This window comes from Perkinsus marinus (genome assembly GCF_000006405.1).
Source record: "Perkinsus marinus ATCC 50983 genomic scaffold scf_1104296958752, whole genome shotgun sequence".
In the NCBI taxonomy this organism is placed as follows: Eukaryota; Perkinsozoa; order Perkinsida; family Perkinsidae; genus Perkinsus; species Perkinsus marinus.
Window position 1 is genome coordinate 52262 of NW_003206638.1, and position 13063 is coordinate 65324.

The following is a 13063-nucleotide window of genomic DNA, read 5'->3' on the forward strand; positions in this document are numbered from 1 at the left end:
TCCAGCCGACCCTCAAGACCATCGTGGACGTCGTGGCGTGGCTAGAATGATCATCTATGGAGGTAACATCTTAGGGGGGTTAAATATCATATGTGTTTATATTCAGACATGAGCTTTCCAAGAAGGTATTCTTGGGTCTCCTTGGTGCCGGTGTGGTCCTATGCTTCCTCCCATTCTGGGTGTTGGTCATGGCCGCTGGAGTTGGTATTCTGTTGGCCAATTCTCCCCTAAAGGGGCTTTTCATCGGCCTTGCTAAATACGCTGCCAGGTAGGGAGTTAGTGAACTGCTTTGAGACGACTATGTCTTGACAGACCGCGCCCAACTGGAGACATTGGTCTTCTTGACTCTATGGAAGAACACCATCACAGTAGCGACTACAACAAACTGATCGTTCAGAAACGACGCTCGAAGACCAAAGAGACCGTATCTTCCGAGACCCCTCTCACAACTGGGAGGTCCTCATCGCCGCCACTTCAATAGTGGATGATGACTTGTAATCGTATTCCCACATTATTTGTAGCTATAATACTAGGAGCTGACTATGAGTATCAAATTTCATCATGTGTGGATGGCTTTTGAGTTGAATAGTATAAAACACGACGCGGACTGAGCTGGTACTTCTAGGCAATATGGGAAAATATGCACGTGGGCAACCACAATATAAAAAAATCATGGAAATTTTTGGGAATTCGAAATGATTCTTCTACATTTCCGCCCGTACTAGCGTGCAAACTTGTGGGTGAACTCCTGAGCTGAGCTGAGGAAAGCGAACATATATTCCAATATCGCTCCCCAACCTTGATTGGCCTTCGTAGAGGCTATATGATCAACAAAGAGTGTATAATCGTTGGAGGCTTAGAACGTTTGGTCCATGCCTTGACAAAGGCTCTGATGACCAGATTTAATAGAGTATATAAATTACAAATATCTTTGGAAAGAGGGTACCAAGTTGTGAAATATGTAGATCAGATATGAAGGTGAGTATAAATCAGCGCTCAGGTCCAAATCGGATGAGTTGTAGAAGCAGTCAAGAAGGAACAACAACTTTTCGAACCTAGTCGATGTTATTGAGTAAATGAATGTAGTTTCGACTACAATGGAATTGATATGATACTACGGAAACTCAACAATGCAGCAGTGCTGGTTACATCAGATCTCACACGTACAACAATGGACAAGTGTTGGCGATACAACGGAGGTTCATAAGGACACCGAATGACTTCATGTTTTCATCGAACTGGCCGAATGAGGCGGAAACAGACGTGAGCTCCTGAGGGATGAAAGCATGCGACGAACGTTAGTTGGGATATTCCGATGGCCCACAGTATCAGCCAATCGTCTTCTGCTCTTCCCAACCTGAACCACACGTGAAGGAATCTTACAGGCTGCTGAATTGTACTCACGTAGATGCACTCCTTGGTGTAGTCGGCCCTTCTGGGTTTACCCTGAAACATGAGGAGGCACTAACATGTAGGGTTGCCTTTTGATAGTAACTCACATGACCCAGTCTTCAGGGCCGATCTCCTCCCTGATAGAATAATAAAACCTCGATGAGAGCACATGAAGAGGCGGCCTACCTACTTTTCTCCCTCAGTACGATGAACCCCGAACCTTGTCGTTTAAGGAAGAGGATGTACTCGCCCTCCACAGCGAACACTACTGCCTGGCCGAAGACCTCTCTGGTGGGGCTCCCCGCGGTCATTAGGCGACATGCCTCGGCATTAGCTTCTGATGAGCCGCTGAAGCCTACCGTCATTGTTTCCTCATCTAGATAGAGACCCTTCCTAACATATATCACATCAGTTATTGTGCCCTTCATTGAGGAGGTAGTCGTGTTTAATAACAAGTCTAGCGTCACTTCTGGTTCATCGCTCTTGAAAACTATCTTCACCGGAGGAGTACTAGATGGCAGTGACACAGGGGTGACACGTCGGAGGAGCATCCCAGCGCAAGCCTCCGCCTCACACGCGTAAGAGTTGTCAAACCGTTTGGGTAAACTGAACAAAGTGTCACCAGTGAAGCTCACCAGACCAGGCACGTGTAAACAAGATTTTCCGACGGTCACAATAGCGTGGCCGTATTTCACCGGACACGAGCCGCTCTTATGACGGATGGTTCTGATGACCGGAGGGTCTGCCGTCTTGGTCCTCCTCAATACCAAAGGGCCGATACTGAAGTGACTTGCTAGGGCCTCATCGATCGGTGTTTTTGTGAGCTCAGTGATGTGCGAGATCAAGTGACTCAGCCTCCACGCAGTGAACACCTTTCCATCGTGGACATTGGCACTTTCCACTGCACATAGAACCCTTGGGCTAGTAAGAGGGCTACAGTAGAGTCTTCCAACATGAGCCCTCACACTAGAGGCATGATAGATAATGCATACGAGTAGACATTGCAAGAGTGTCATGATCCAATAAAGAGACAAACTCAAAGACTGGGAATAACTGCAGGGGGGGATTGGTAAACTAAAGTTGATTGTCAGATGCTCTATAATCAACGTTCAGAAGGTCTTCCCACTCGGCGAGGTCATCAATGACGTCACATGATCGTATCTGGCAAGGCCGGACTGGAATTAGCGTTCGAGAGCAACTGCCTGCTCACTTCCCAGGCCCCACATGAGGCCCTGTGGCGCTGCTGGTCCTAAGGGCGACCGCGTTTTTCCGACCCTCCTCTCGACCGACTGTGAAGGCTGGGGACTTCAGAGAATTGTTGAAATCGTTACAGTACCTACAAAAAGAGATGCCTCACGAACCCGTTGAGACCTGAGGAGAGCTTTCGCGATGACTACGATGATCGACTCACCGTTTCCCCTCAATCTTATAAGCATCAGGACCAGGCGTGGGCCTCCACCAATAGCCCCTACAATTCATATGATACTTTTCCCTGCGATCCCCCAGAGAGTAGCTGGGAGCTCTTCTAGACTGCATTCCCAGATCCTTATCACCACCGAAGTAGTGACTAGCACCAGGGCCCTCAGCCGAAGAGTCCTGCCCAAAAGGGTATCTAGGGTCCAATCCAAGCACACCCGGACGAGAGGCATCCCTCACGCTTGGGCATGGTAGAGCTTCGAGTGGCATCTCTCAGGGAACCGTGGAGCTTGAGAGAGGCCGAAACTAAGTGCTGATAAATCACTAAGGGGATTTCTGGCCAGAGCCCCGACCTAAACCGCGGAGCATGCCTTGTCGTTTGTGAGGCCCCAACACTGATAGTAGAAGGCTTCTCGTAGGCGCCTGGCCCCGGGATGTTATGGATCTAGAGAGGGCAGTGTGTGTGGAGGGGGGGATATGCACATGGTCAACTACACGTATCGGTGACAATGTGAAAATTCCGAGGAAATTCTCGTTGGTTACTGTACACTTCTACCCAAATTCCTATAATAGGTGAGGAACCTCAGCAAACATATATTCCAGCACAGACAGGGAGTACTCGAAATATCCTCACTGTAGTCCCTTACCACACTCTGAGAACTTTCCACATAAGATGCCCTCGAGTAAGCCAGGCGATATGGTATCTACAGAGAAGCTTACTCCATGGACGGCAGGCGTACCCACTTTGAATTTCCCAAGGACATGTCGAGGAGCTCCAAAACTGTATGCAGGTGCTGCTGCCAGATGGGAGGGGCGCTGCTGAGGACCGACTTGGCAGCAGCAACTGCTACTACGAGTCAATAATGCTGGGCCTAAGACGCGGTCGTTGCCACGGTCTATACCGTTTACAAGACGGCTCCACTCTTACTTCCGGCTAGCTCCACATTAGTTTCACTACGACTCCTTGATATACCATAATCGGGCATTCTCCTTGACAACACTCTGTATGTAACCGTTTATCCTATCTAGGTTGAGCTTTTGTCTTGTGACTTCCTCCCACTATGTGACAACACAACAGCTATTCGGGTTAACGAAATTACGAGTGACGCACCGATGATTGATGACGACGACGACGATCTCGTTGAAAAATTATAACAACAACATGCACTACTCAGTCTTCTCACCAGCGGCCGGGTCCTCACAAGACCACTTCGGGGTAAATCTACGGGGTAAAATGCTCATGCGAAAGACGATGAGGGTCTGACCGTTTAGTGGCTGCCGTGAATGTCTCAAGTTCGTCCTCGAAACCTTTCCAATACTTCTCTCGATTTTTCATTGTTTTCTCTCCAAGTGCCTTCACAGCCTACCCAAGGCAACTTCTTAGCATCACCCCTGCACAGGGGCCCCCACCTTTTCAGTGGCACTGCTGAGATCAACATTGATATGCGTGAGGCCCGACTTTGAGAGCATGCCCAGCAGAGGCCGTCTAAAATGACCAACTCTCGGATCAGCTGCAGAGGCTCCCGACCCATCTCACAGTATTTGGACTTTCCCTTTGCCTTGCTCCAGTGCGCCAAAGTCTATATGTGTGATCGTCCTCCAGCGTATTGGCAGGTCTACCAGCATTTCGAGGTGCTCCTGGTTGAAGGCTTGCAGAAATGATGATGTTGGGGAAGTAGGAAATCTTATATACCTAATGAAATCTGGGTCCGACTCGAGATGCGAACAGAAGAGAGCTCCGCAAACCTCAGCAGATTTTTTGCGTTTTTCAATGCATGCAAGAAGGTTCGTATAGAAGCCTCGTCACTGAGGACCTGAGGAGGTCGCGGGTTCGACACCCACACCTGTCGTTTTTCACCACCTCTTCAGGAATCTCCACTCCACTGGGCTTATCTTCATCACTCAGAGGTCCGCAAGCAATATGAAGCGTCGTTATATTCCCTTCATCATCAGCACTCAGTCGGGCCAAAGCCTCGTCCACCTCGACTGGATTCAAAGTCTTTCGCAACTTCCTTGGTGGTGGCGGCTCATACTCGGCTGCAGCATATCTCAATCGAGGAGGCGGAGGGCCCTAACACAGTATCAGAATAACAATAACACGAGACGGCTAGAGAAGTACCTCTACAACGGTCGTCGATGTTTGGTCATCAGTGGTGCCCTTCAGAGACCCTCTCCGTACCGAGGTAGGCTTAGCCTAGTAGGAAGGAAGAACACTGCCTTGGATAACGTGATGGTAGAAAGACTCACCCCAAAGCGCCCGCGTGGATTACAATACAGCAGCTCCTAAGGACAGGATATATCTCTTTATAAATGCCGATATGAGGCCCACCCGTCTGGCCTCTTCCCAGTCGTCGGACTTATCACAAGAACCTTCATAGAGGTCAGCGCAAACGAAAGTGTCCTTCCCCTCAATGGTTGGCATATCATCTATGTGTACTCTCCTCCATTTACGGCAGCTGGTGCACTGACATACCACACTCAAGCCACTTCACCACGCTCACACTCCTCATCAGCTCTTCCGAGCCCAGTATTACCCTGAACCACCCCGCCTCACTGTTGTTCTTGGTCGTAGCAACAGAAGGTCGATGATCCTCCCCAGAAGTCTTCACTGGTCCCTCCCTAGTGTTGGACTTACGCTTACGCTTCTTGACCTCAGAGACACCTCCCCCTCCAACGAGAGCATCATTATCCTGCCTAGGAACTACTGGAACCTCAACAGTTGGAATTTCAGTTTTCTGGTTCCCATTCTTCATAGAGGATGAGGACAAGCGCACCCTCGGCTTGGTTGTTGCTGCTGCTGCTGCACTCTTTCCCACAAGCTTCGCTCCGCTGACGTTTGTCTTTGGCTTAGTCTCTTTGATGGTGTAGTCAACTCTCTGGGCGGCTCCAGGAGGGACTCCATCAGCACCCGCGAAGGGACTATACTGTGGCCTCCACTCATCTGCTTGCATGCACCGCGTATTCTCCAACATACCGCAATCGAACCTCCGCAATTTCTGCGAGACCGCCAAGGCGATTCGATCAACCAAACGCATCTTCCCGCAAGAGTCGCATTGTATAAAGCCTCCAGCGGTCGAGGCTTCGGCTTGTGGGACCACAGTTGGATAGGCTCCCTTCATGGTGCCAATGACTGTGTTACGAATTGACAGTGGGATGTCCTGAAGGTTTCGCAGAGTCGGCTTTGAGATGGTCACGAGTGAGCCGTCTTTGGCAGGCAAGACAACTACATTGGCCATGCGGAGACAATGTGAGGCCACCTCGTTGGTGACTTGGTCGATACCGGGAAATCTGCAAAAAGATGGTAACGATAAGACTCTCAGAGGTGTGGAATCTCACGCTATGAAGATAGTGTGGCAAATGACTTGCGGCGGATCAGCTCGTCGCGAGTCAGCAGCAGCAGCGGTCTCATCGAACACCCTACGCAGGGCCTCCACCTAAGCGCGGCAGTGCTGCAGCATTATGGGTTGATATCACTCTCATACTTGGTGGAGATTCGAGAGGCTCGCGCCGAGGGACGTGAGGTTCACTTGACGGGCTGAAAGACCCGTTCTTAGTGCCAACGTAGTCCAACTTCTGGTCTAAACACGTCGATATTTGTGAGGAGGCATCTCCCTATAGCTCACTAGTCTGAGGATATCCAAGTGGCTCAGCTTGGCCGCATCGAGTTCTATAATGAGCTGAGGAGACCATAGCATCTCCGCCAAGGACCTGTCAAGAGGAGACGTGTAGACCCGAGAGGTTGCGAGTGACATACTCGAAGTCAGCGAGGTTGATATTATCCCTATCCGCGGGCCGGATTCGGAAGACCTCCTCCATAGGCTCATTCGTGTCACAAAGAGTCCCGGTATTCATTGAGCTACCCTCAGTGGACCTTGCAGTGGTGACCATCGGATGCAGATCAGGTGAGGAAAGAGTGAACGATGACATACTGCATTGACAGAGTACTGTTAGAGAGAAATTATGAGGGCATGGGCTACGATGGGAAAGAGCCGTGGTCAGGCCTACACCTCTGAAGGCATAGTCGGCTTTTAGTGAGGTGGATGAGCGTCAGTGTCGGCAGCCATGAGCCTTTAATCATGCGCTAACCTCTGACGCAGGTTCGATCCCCAGAGAAGGACGTTCCGCTGTATTATTTTTCTTGAATTTTGCACTAAACGCGGCGCAAGTTGATCGATTCCTGGAATCTGTCTCTTCCAACAAAACTAACTTCGTGCGCTGCCTAGTTGCTGGAGCTGCTCGAGCATGGCGCAAACACAACCAGAAGCAGCAATTGACTCGTTGGAGTATCGCGAATCGGGCTTCCCGTGAGCATCGATAATATCTTTATATCTGTTGTGTACCGAGCGACTTAGCCGAGTCGAGATGAGACGTCTCGCAGTTGCAGTAGCCACGGAGCACTCAACGACGTGAAGTGACCGTATAGTCCTGTATAGACCTTAGACAGTCGGAATGCGGTGGTTTATTATCGTCAAGAATGGTGTCTTGCCAATGCAAAGGGCATCGTCTCCAATGGGTGTCGTCTTGTGTCCATCGTTGTCACCGTTAGTATGCTATCTGATTACCATGGATCTCCGTTGTGTTCGTCAATGCTCATATGGGCACGGGGTAGAGCATGCGAATAATTGAGAGATATATGTTAGTCACAGGCTTCATCCGTCAAATCGTTGTCAATGGCCCTTGGAACATTCTTGCAAGTCGTGACTATCGGGACGGCGTTGGGTGGCCTCAAAAGCCCCTTCAAGTACTATTGTCGTTTTAGCGACGCGCTCCAATCAGTCTGCTTTCGGACCCTTGAAAACGAAGGACTATATGGGATCTCCTTGCACAATGTTTTTGTATACGGAGACGAGCCGCGAGTACCGTATTATGAAAGCACTAGCTGGAGCGCTCAGCGTAACGAGCACCCCCTCAAGGCAAAGGGGCGCGGGCAGTGGACTCTGCAACATACTGAGAAATTCCCATGGCCAGCCGAGAACCCCATTATGTTCGAGAAGGTGGATCTCCACTCTTCTGCGCCACATTCTGGCTACATTGATGTGAACTTCACGGATCGTGACGAACCGAAGAGGTTCTCACGTATCATGCCGATCTCTATCCATGATATTCCACTACGAGGGCGAGTACCCATTGCTGAGTTCGGGACGAACTCCCCGCGGAAGTTGACGGCGAAGGTGCAGGAGGATCCGTTCGCCCCCCTGGACGCCCATCCGCACAATTATCTTCTGATTGAGGTTCACGAACGTGGGTCCACATTTATACTGGAGGGATCAAGCACACGTTTGGGAGGGCGGGTACGGGTTCTCCGAGGGTTGTCGTCGGGACAAGTGATTACGGCCGAGGCCCTCTTCTTCAAATTCCCAACTGAAGATACACAATACGGTCTGATGGTAACCCTAGAAGGGAAGTCGTATATGCTCTACAGGAAAGGAGAAGAAATGCTCAGGAACCACGACAAGCTGCCGGAATCGTAAGATTAGAAAGGACTCACATGGAGCAGTGTGTGAGGTTTGCTCTCAGGTTTCGAAGGGCTCGTCAATGAGTTTCTCCAGGGAGGGAGTGAATGGCAGAGCTCGTCGCTCAACTCATCTCGACGTGAGTTTTCCCAGGAGCCATAACAACGCATGCGTCGAAAACTCAAGTGTATGGACAATTGTTGCTTGAGGGACAAAAAATAACTCTTCCTGGAATTTTAAAAATTTTCTCATATCGAAACTACCTAATACTCTACAAGTTGAGCGTGTCATTTCGGCACTATGATGTGGTAGCTGTTCAGTTCGTGTGATGATGTGGGGATTTTATGTCGATTTGTCCTCACCCGGAAGAATGTAGATGCGTCTGGGGTGAACATCATCGACGGTCGTGAGCGAACCAATACTAGTTTTATATAGTGGTGTTTGAATCCTGTCATAAGTGATTCTACTCAGTGAGACAGAGCGAATGATCTCTTGGCAGGATCTCCCCGCATCATCCCAGACAGGCCGCATCGTCTTTACTGCGCATCTCTTCATGTCGCTATGCTTTATGTAGAGTCATCTTATTGTGTTTATTGATGTTGATATCTGCTTCGGCTGCTAATGCTGTGTTACGATTGTCGATCTGTGCTGTGTTCGCCAATCCCAAGCGATCCAAGATGAACACTGGTGATCGCATCCTGGGAATGGATCTGCGCTATCGCATGAGTCATGTAGATTAGGCCTACCTCTACAGGTAGAAGCCTTAGTGGTTTAGGGAGGAGTCGGGCTGAGTGATGTGAGGCTCACATTGTGAGCAAGTTTGGTGATCTGATAAAGTCAATCTTGGAAGCTGTAACGATATGTAAACCTCGGTCAGTTTTTCCCTACCGATGAGAACCTACACCGCGTGCCTTGGTATGACCCTGACAGCTCTCGTTGAGGCGGAGTATAAATATTACTGCGAGTTTCAATTTGAACTACTACACATGTGCATTGGCAGGAAGAAGGGAGGGCAATTAACGACTCTATCAATGCACGGCGCCTCGATCAATCCCGAGCGCCCAAATTATACTCGCTTCGTGGACGATGTATGCACCGTTACGGACGTCCCCGAGGACTCAACAGGATCAGAAGGTTATATTCGTGTGGACACCGAGATGTGCTCGATAGGAGAATCGCAGGAAGCCAGGATGGACTACCAGAGGATATTTAATAGTGTTGAAGGAACATCTTTCTATGTGAGGCTGCGCAGATCGTCCAGGTTTTACCATCTTGATAAGCTGAAGCCAATTGCAATGCAAAAGCTCAACTTACCGCATTGCCAACGGGACGGGATGTTCGTGGGGACTTTCGAGAGCCATAGCCCTGATCCTTGGAGAGTCGACGTCCAGGAGTTCAACTGTCGGGCTTCCCGGCGGGGGTTGAGCAAGCTTACTGGTCGGGACCGTCCCGTTCGACAGCTCAAAGCAATCTTCAAAATCAAGAGAGAGAATGGTGAGTGGGAGACTGTACCTATTCTGGGAACAGTGAACAACATCATGAAACTGGACACTACTCGGGGCCATGGTGCTGACGCATCTACATGGACACAAGCGGAAGCATTTTTCTTCGAATTCTATTCCCGGAACGAGTTCTTTGATGCCGTCATGATCACTTCCGGAGGGAAACCTGTGATGCTGTTCGATACGAGGATAAAACCCCAACAACAACTTCAACACTTGTGAGCCTTGTGGAGAGAGAGCCAGAGACCGGACATCTTACAGGTATTACCCTTCTGAACGGCTCATCAGGCGAGATGGACGCCCATCGAGGTGAGCTGTTGATCCGCGGCAGTCGTTGTTGGTGTGAATGATTTACTACCCGCCATAGTATCTTGACGAGACCTCAAAGTTCCTCAGCGCGGACGCCGCGACTCCTCCTCCTTATCATACTGCTTCTGCTCCGCCCCACTCATCTACTAACGAAGAACAACCTCCCTCGTAAGACGATCATCGTACTCCCACGATGACCAGTCCATATCCTCATCATCAGATACGATGAGCTTTATCCTCCGCCTCCGCCCACCTACGAAGAGAGTTTGAACACGCCGTAACCACGCAAGAGGTCCCGGAGCACCTGGTAGAGCTACGTCGTTGAAGCTCACAGCTAAAAGTGCCTCATTCATCTCTTCGATCTTGGCTCGAGACGAGGCTCATCACTACAACGAGGAGATCCAAGACCTCAAGAGAACTAGATTTCATTATCGTTGTGCTGTATGGATAAGAAATGTCACTTGTGCTGATTCTCCGAGCTGAGTGAAGTAGGATCATCACTGATAGGATCAGCGCTCAGTAGACGCTCGCCCCTCTGTTATTCTCGTCGGCTTTCGAGACAGTAACTGAATACCTCCAAGGCTATCAGCTTGGAAACAAACGCACATCCAAGACTCTCTTCAACACACTCCTCCCATTGGGAGATGATGCTGTGTAGGAAATTTTGAGATACTATATGAAAGAATGTTATCGATCATCTCAAATAATCTCTCTTGCTTTACTTCTCTCTTGCTCACTCGCTTAAAATACGCACTCACGGGGAACAGTCGAGAGTAAATGCATCATTCTATGGGAAGCATGTACTCGCCTGACGCACTTCGGAGACGCGCAAGGCGCGCCACCATGACACGTCGACCGTATAGCACGCATGGTCACTGCTCGCATGCGTGCACCAAACTGGGAGCCTCCAATATTGGAGAGTAGGACCTAGACACAATCCGATAAAACGGTACACTTGGATATCGGGGAGCGAAACGGATATGGCCTGCGCTCCCAGCTATGGATCATCTAATCATTCTCTTGCTGCTTCGAGTACGCGATCGCCTGGGCTCCTAGGTGAGAATGCTTAAGGAATAAACTCTGGATAAAGTCCTGAACAGAGGATGCACTAAAAGGAGACTAGCTTAGGGTTCTACGTATCTAACATCGGGGGAGGTCCGACAACACACAGAGCCTGGCAATACCTGATATTCTCACGGGAAGGCTCGTCTCGATGGCCGCTCCAACACAGTCGACGCTGGGTTGAGACGTTGGTCGTTGACAGGCGAACCAAGCGGCTGCGCACCGATTCCCAGGGTCAGCGAGAAATCCCAGGGGCCAGTGTCGTGGTAATGAACGAAGCAGAGACATTCATATGTCAAAAAGATTGGGATGGCAATTATCAACACATTGCAAGCCCGAATACTGGGAGATTTGAGAAGCGATCCTTGCAGGAGAATTCTCGGATTGCTTCAATGGCACCCTGGCGGACCTTGTTGGTATCCTCATCAATGTAACCCTCTGGCATAGGTGCCCCTGTGTTCTCAGGTTCGATCCCGGCATACAACATTTTTCTGTAAATTTCGATGTGGTGATGCTCCTCGACAGGCATTTGACGTGGTGGAGGGGGGAATGTCCACTGATGGTCAATTACGATTCCTGGGAGGAATTTTAGGGAAGTTCTCATTGGCTTCTCGGCACTTCTACCCGAATTCGTGAGTGAACTTCTATTATTGGTGAGGAATCTGCTGAGCTCAGCTGAGGAAAGCGAACGCATATTCCAACATTGGTCATGTGGGAGCTGGAGGCTGTATCAAGGGTATGTCGGCTAGTAGATGTCGTCTTACGAACCTATCAGGGCGAACTCGGGATGGGAGCTTTTGGTAGACTTAGACACATGGTGGGCTAGTTGAGGGCTTCTGGAGGGTGTATGGGACAGTGAGATGAGTCTAATTAGGCAGGGATAGGGGGGTTCTCTGTAATGAGTCGTGATCGGCGCTCCTCGTCGGATCGTCATCACCATTCTCGGGCGCCACGCCGCCCGTCCAAAGCGCTGGCTGCGGACAAAAATGAGTTTTCTACGAACTCAGAATAGAAAAGGGGATGAAGGTCGTCGAGGTGGTAAATATTGGAGGCCCACCGGGGACATGCTAGTTCCAACCTTGGACTCTCAGGGCATAGTCTTTGCTTCAGAGAGTGAGGTGTTCGCCCAGATGTGTGGAGCTTGTAGTGTTCGTGTTAAGCGTTGTTATTCTTGTTTACAACGCTGTTGTAGTGTCCTCGGCCTATCGACTCGTTTGCTATGGTGGAGTTTGATGCCCCTCGTAGTAGGGGTACTACGCGGTATCTCCTCACGGGATGTAGTAACTATCAATGACAGATGCTGAAAAATATGAATTCGGCAAGGCAGACGTGTATGTTTTCAGCAATATTCCCACCGCACGTGGAAGTTTTGGCCGGCAGAGTCTGTACAAGCACGTAGAGGTACTCAGCGGTGACTCTGGGTCGGTTTTCACGAACCTAGGGAGCCAAGGGTGGCTCAATGCTTTGGGAGATACTATCCGCAACAACAGCAGTCTCCTACATAGTCCTTCGGATAGTGTCAAGGGTAGCAACGCTATATGGTAATGTATCCAGACAACTCAGAGTTTTGACCTAGAACTTATTCCAGCCGCGTAATTCGTGGAAAACTAGTGTGGATAGTAGTGACGATGGCCGTACTATCGTCACTCATTCTTTAGCTCCTATTGGACTGGGGTGAAATGCTGTAGAACATGCTCAGGACTTCAGCACATATAGAGTGGCAAGACTTGGTGGGGGACAGAGAGCTTGGTGGATTGTGTAGTTGCAGTTTTTATGAGCATTGTATCATAGTTAAATGGCTTATAGTAGTAATCGTCATACTGACCAACAGCAGAGGTCGGCACCAAAGGTTGTCAGTGGCAGTGTTAGGCCTCCGATTAGGCTACTCTTGTTTGATCTAGATGATACCTTGTGGGATCTAGATAAGAC

At 49.7% G+C, this 13063-nt stretch overlaps 6 protein-coding genes across 6 annotated transcripts in view; 2 read left to right on the forward strand and 4 right to left on the reverse strand.

The window, feature by feature from the left end:
• Nucleotides 1-272, forward strand: part of Pmar_PMAR024880 (hypothetical protein) — a gene marked incomplete at both ends in the record, with an annotated part of 1756 nt that extends 1484 nt beyond the window's left edge. Inside the window, one exon of the mRNA XM_002773555.1 lies at nt 107-272. Coding sequence (XP_002773601.1) covers nt 107-272 — 166 coding nt within the window. The remainder of the gene's footprint in view (nt 1-106) is intronic.
• An 885-nt stretch (nt 273-1157) lies between these two features.
• Nucleotides 1158-1455, reverse strand: Pmar_PMAR024881 (hypothetical protein; the record flags this gene model as incomplete). The annotated part of the gene is made up of 2 exons (XM_002773556.1): nt 1158-1271; nt 1405-1455. 2 exons carry the CDS (start codon nt 1453-1455, stop codon nt 1158-1160), a joined length of 165 nt encoding a protein of 54 aa, XP_002773602.1.
• A 40-nt stretch (nt 1456-1495) lies between these two features.
• On the reverse strand, nt 1496-1703 carry Pmar_PMAR024882 (hypothetical protein; the record flags this gene model as incomplete). Its single annotated transcript, XM_002773557.1, has 2 exons — nt 1496-1529; nt 1579-1703. 2 exons carry the CDS (start codon nt 1701-1703, stop codon nt 1496-1498), a joined length of 159 nt encoding a protein of 52 aa, XP_002773603.1.
• Nucleotides 1704-2501: 798 nt separating this feature from the next.
• Nucleotides 2502-3078, reverse strand: Pmar_PMAR024883 (hypothetical protein; the record flags this gene model as incomplete). The annotated part of the gene is made up of 3 exons (XM_002773558.1): nt 2502-2553; nt 2603-2728; nt 2804-3078. The coding sequence occupies 3 exons, from the start codon at nt 3076-3078 to the stop codon at nt 2502-2504; spliced, it is 453 nt and encodes a 150-aa protein (XP_002773604.1).
• Nucleotides 3079-3917: 839 nt separating this feature from the next.
• Nucleotides 3918-6754, reverse strand: Pmar_PMAR024884 (hypothetical protein). The gene is made up of 14 exons (XM_002773559.1): nt 6563-6754; nt 6432-6516; nt 6291-6386; nt 6145-6242; nt 5343-6096; nt 5138-5272; nt 5056-5091; nt 4928-5002; nt 4670-4879; nt 4555-4622; nt 4346-4501; nt 4219-4294; nt 4074-4171; nt 3918-4030 (listed from the first exon to the last, which is right to left on the reverse strand). The coding sequence occupies exons 1-14, from the start codon at nt 6733-6735 to the stop codon at nt 3976-3978; spliced, it is 2115 nt and encodes a 704-aa protein (XP_002773605.1). The 5' UTR covers nt 6736-6754; the 3' UTR covers nt 3918-3975.
• A 2493-nt stretch (nt 6755-9247) lies between these two features.
• On the forward strand, nt 9248-9985 carry Pmar_PMAR024885 (hypothetical protein; the record flags this gene model as incomplete). The annotated part of the gene is made up of 1 exon (XM_002773560.1): nt 9248-9985. The coding sequence occupies one exon, from the start codon at nt 9248-9250 to the stop codon at nt 9983-9985; it is 738 nt and encodes a 245-aa protein (XP_002773606.1).
• Between the last annotated feature and the right edge of the window lie 3078 nt (nt 9986-13063).